Source organism: Sarcophilus harrisii, chromosome 3 (genome assembly GCF_902635505.1).
Source record: "Sarcophilus harrisii chromosome 3, mSarHar1.11, whole genome shotgun sequence".
Classification (NCBI taxonomy): domain Eukaryota; kingdom Metazoa; phylum Chordata; class Mammalia; order Dasyuromorphia; family Dasyuridae; genus Sarcophilus; species Sarcophilus harrisii.
The window spans coordinates 555,585,589-555,588,948 of NC_045428.1; the positions used below are offsets into that span (position 1 = coordinate 555,585,589).

Below are 3,360 nucleotides of genomic sequence, written 5' to 3' on the forward strand. Positions count from 1 at the left end.
CAGTAATCCTGGGGCACAAAATTCTCTCTCTAATCCAGCCAAAGCCGATTAACAAATAAATCCTGGAGAAAGGGAGGATCAGATCCTAGGCAAACCACTTTATATCATTAAGAGAAAACCTCGGAGGGAGATAATGGCCTTTCCCTCCCACTCCTCTTCCCTACAGGGGGATAAGAATATCCTAAAGTCAGCAGGGGCAAGGAGCTCACAGATTATCTAATCCAAGTCCCTCATTTTGCAAAACACACAAACTCAGACAGAAGTGGTTTTATAGAATTATTTCAGAGCAGCAAAGGACCTCAGAACATAGCAGGTTAGAATTGGAAGCATTTAGCAGGTGAGGAAAACAGGCTCAGAGAGGCTGAACCATTTAGAGAGGTCACACAGCTAGCACCAAACAGAGAGCCGAGATTTGAAGCCAGGTCTCCTGATGAAATAGCTCCTGCCTTTAGTTAGCGTTCATCCTGTGTGCCATTGCACACCCTCCAACCCCTCCAGGTGGAAAGGGCAAGAGTTAGCCCAGAAAGGGTCTTGTCCAAGGTATTCAGGCTCTTCCCCTTCCCCCAAGAGGCTCACTTCTTTGCCTCCCATGCCATATCAGCTCAGTATACCCAAGATGATAGCTGGAGAAAAGAGGGGCCATGAAGGTTCAGGGCCCCCACCTAGGTCAGGGAGTTTTCCAAGCTGTTTCAGAGTCAGTAATCCCAGGGGGCCCTGGCTCAGCTTCTCCTGCTCAGGATGCCAGCTCTGTGCTATGCTGGAAGTTACCAGGCAGCAGAGCTCAGAGCAAGGGGACCCAGGAGAATTGACAAAAGGCCCAGAGACCTGGCTCAGGTGCAAGCCAGCCGCATAGTTGCAGCCCCAGGCAGCTTTCAAATAGCACCCAGGGCCTGCTCAGGCCTGGGGCACTTGGAAAAAAGGAGGGAAAGATAGTAACAATAGGAGAAAGTAGAGGAAGGAAAGGAGGGAGAGTCCTTAACTAGAATATGGGGACACCTGGGTTTTAGTCCCAATTCTACCAGGAAGTGGCTAGAATGACCTTGGAAAAGCCTTTCCTCCCCCCTCTGGGCCTATTTCTTCACTCAGCACAAACATTTCACTTCTCTCTGGCATTTTTAAAAGTGCTTTCTTCATTAATATGCCCATGAGGTAGGTAGTGGAAATCTCAGACCAAGGCAGTGACTGACTCAAGGTCACTCATCTAGCAAAGGGCAGAGCTAAGCCTCTAATGGGCTGGATGGGCTCTGATCTTCTATCAGCTCCTCTCAACCCTTCTCCTTCCCCTAACCAAAGCCCAGCTCTCCATCCTAGGGAGCTTTTAAGAGCTCCTTTGCCCTCCTGAGGATGTAAGTGCTGCCAGAAATCCAATATACATTGCTACTTCTTGGGATTCTCAGGAAGCACATATGGACACAGAATAAATTTAAGGGTATAATGACTGCCCTGAATATCTTCTTGGGGTGGGACACATAGAGGACAAGGTACTGAACCTGGGACCCCCAAATACCAAGCTGGGCTGCCCAAACCTTATAGTTCTGCAACTCTGGGACACACCCACCTCATTTTGCCCATCTGCAAAATGAGGCCCCATCGCTCACCAACCCCATTCTTCTGCAGTCCAATCCTGGAGAGGAAGCCTCAGGGGGGAGGGAGGGGAACAGGCCCAGGGCCCATAGATTTATTGGTTCTAAGAGTTGCCTCCCGCAGAAAGGGGAGGGAAAGAGAGGGGCCCACCAAATGCTCCACCCGGAGAAGCTAGCTCAGCTGTGCTCGTCCCGTTCAGGACCCCCGCGGTCCCCGCAATGTCCGCCCGGCCGCTGCGTCTATCCAAAGGCTCCAGCTGGCGTCCGTCCGCGGCGGCGGCTCCCTTCTCCTCCGCGGCCTTAGTGCTGGGGGGATGCCGGGCCTCGGGGTGGGCTCCGGCGGAAAGGGGAGTCGGGCTCGGGGGAAGCGGCGGCGGGCCCGGCCCCGGCCCCGGCCCCGGCCCTCCGCAGGCGGCCGGCGGCCCAGGGCACGCAGCCGCCCAGGCCCAGGGCCGAGGCGAGCAGGGCGGGCGGGCGGGGCCGCTTGCCGCGCCGCAGCCCCTTCTTGGCCCTCTGCCCGTGGGCAGCCAGGTAGAGCTCGGCCTGGGAGACGCTGCCGCCCAGGCGGCTCAGGCTCTCGGCGCGGTGCGCCAGGCGCAGCTCGGCTGCCAGAAAGACGCGATGGAGATGCTGCACCCGGCTCTCCAGCTCCGACACCACCCGCCGTCTGCCTTCCACCTCCAGCAGCCGCCGCCGAGCTTCAGCCAGCTCCAGCGCCCGGCTGCCCGCCGCCGCGCCCGCCGCGCCGTGCCCCCCGGGCCGCCAGCGCTGCAGCTCCAAGCCGCGTCCCGCGCCCTTCTCCGCCGCCGACGTCGCGGTCCCGGGGGCTGCGGGTTGGGGCTGCGGAGGGGGCTGAGGGGGTGGTGACGGAGGCGGGGAGCCCGGCTCATCCGCGGGGTCCGAAGAAGCGGGAGAGGAGGGCGGCGGAAGAGGAAGGGGAGGGGGCGGCGGCTCTCCCGGGCGGGGCGCTGCGCCGCAGGCGCTGATGCGGCACCCCGGCATCCCGCCGCCCCCCAGCTGGGCTCCCTCCGGAGAAAGCTGCTGCGGAGACTCCTCCGAGGAACCGGATCGGAGACCAGGGAAAGCGACTGCGCCCCGGCAGACCCTCCTCCTAGGAGCGCACGCCAAGGGGCCTCTTATAGCGGCCGAGGACGGGGCGGGGCGATGGGCAGCAGAGCCAATAAGAGAGGCCGCAGGACCGCGGATCTCCGCCTCCGCGCTAAGCCCGGTCCTGCTCACTCTCATCCTAGACCGGGTCCTGTGGCCACCGGTCCCTCAGTCGCATCCCTACCTCGGCTCCGGGTGCCCGCCCCACCCGGCTCCCCCATTGACTTTTCCATTCCTTTCCGTTCTCCAACGAAATCTTGTCCCTCTTCTTGGGACTGTTACAGATCCAGGAGCCGGTGTACAAGGTCCACTTCACTTCTGACATTGCCATCTTTCTCAGGCCCCCTTCCTGTCTCTGGCATTTTATGTCCTAGTGTTCTGTGTTCTGCCATTATAACTCCCTCACGATTCTGACATTCTAGGCCCCATCGGGTCTAATATTCCGAGTTCTGTCAGAGCGTCTCCAGCTCTGACATTCTATATTCTGAATTTAGAGAAAGTTCTTCCAGGGCCTGTGACGTCACATCTGATAAGGTTGCGGAGACAGGCCCCTCCCTTCTCATGCTTGAGTAACCTGGTCCCATCTGGGAAAAGGTTAATGGGAGCGGATTTAACCCACCTCTGCTGTTGTCAGGATCTAGTGGAGGTGCCATTGTGTCCCTGGGTTGGG

At 58.8% G+C, this 3,360-nt stretch overlaps 1 protein-coding gene across 1 annotated transcript; it reads right to left on the reverse strand.

Moving 5' to 3' along the window:
- Window positions 1–252: 252 nt before the first annotated feature.
- Window positions 253–3,159, reverse strand: TRNP1 (TMF1 regulated nuclear protein 1). The gene has a single exon (XM_031962503.1). The coding sequence runs from the start codon at window positions 2,826–2,828 to the stop codon at window positions 1,884–1,886; it is 945 nt and encodes a 314-aa protein (XP_031818363.1). The 5' UTR covers window positions 2,829–3,159; the 3' UTR covers window positions 253–1,883.
- Window positions 3,160–3,360: the final 201 nt, after the last annotated feature.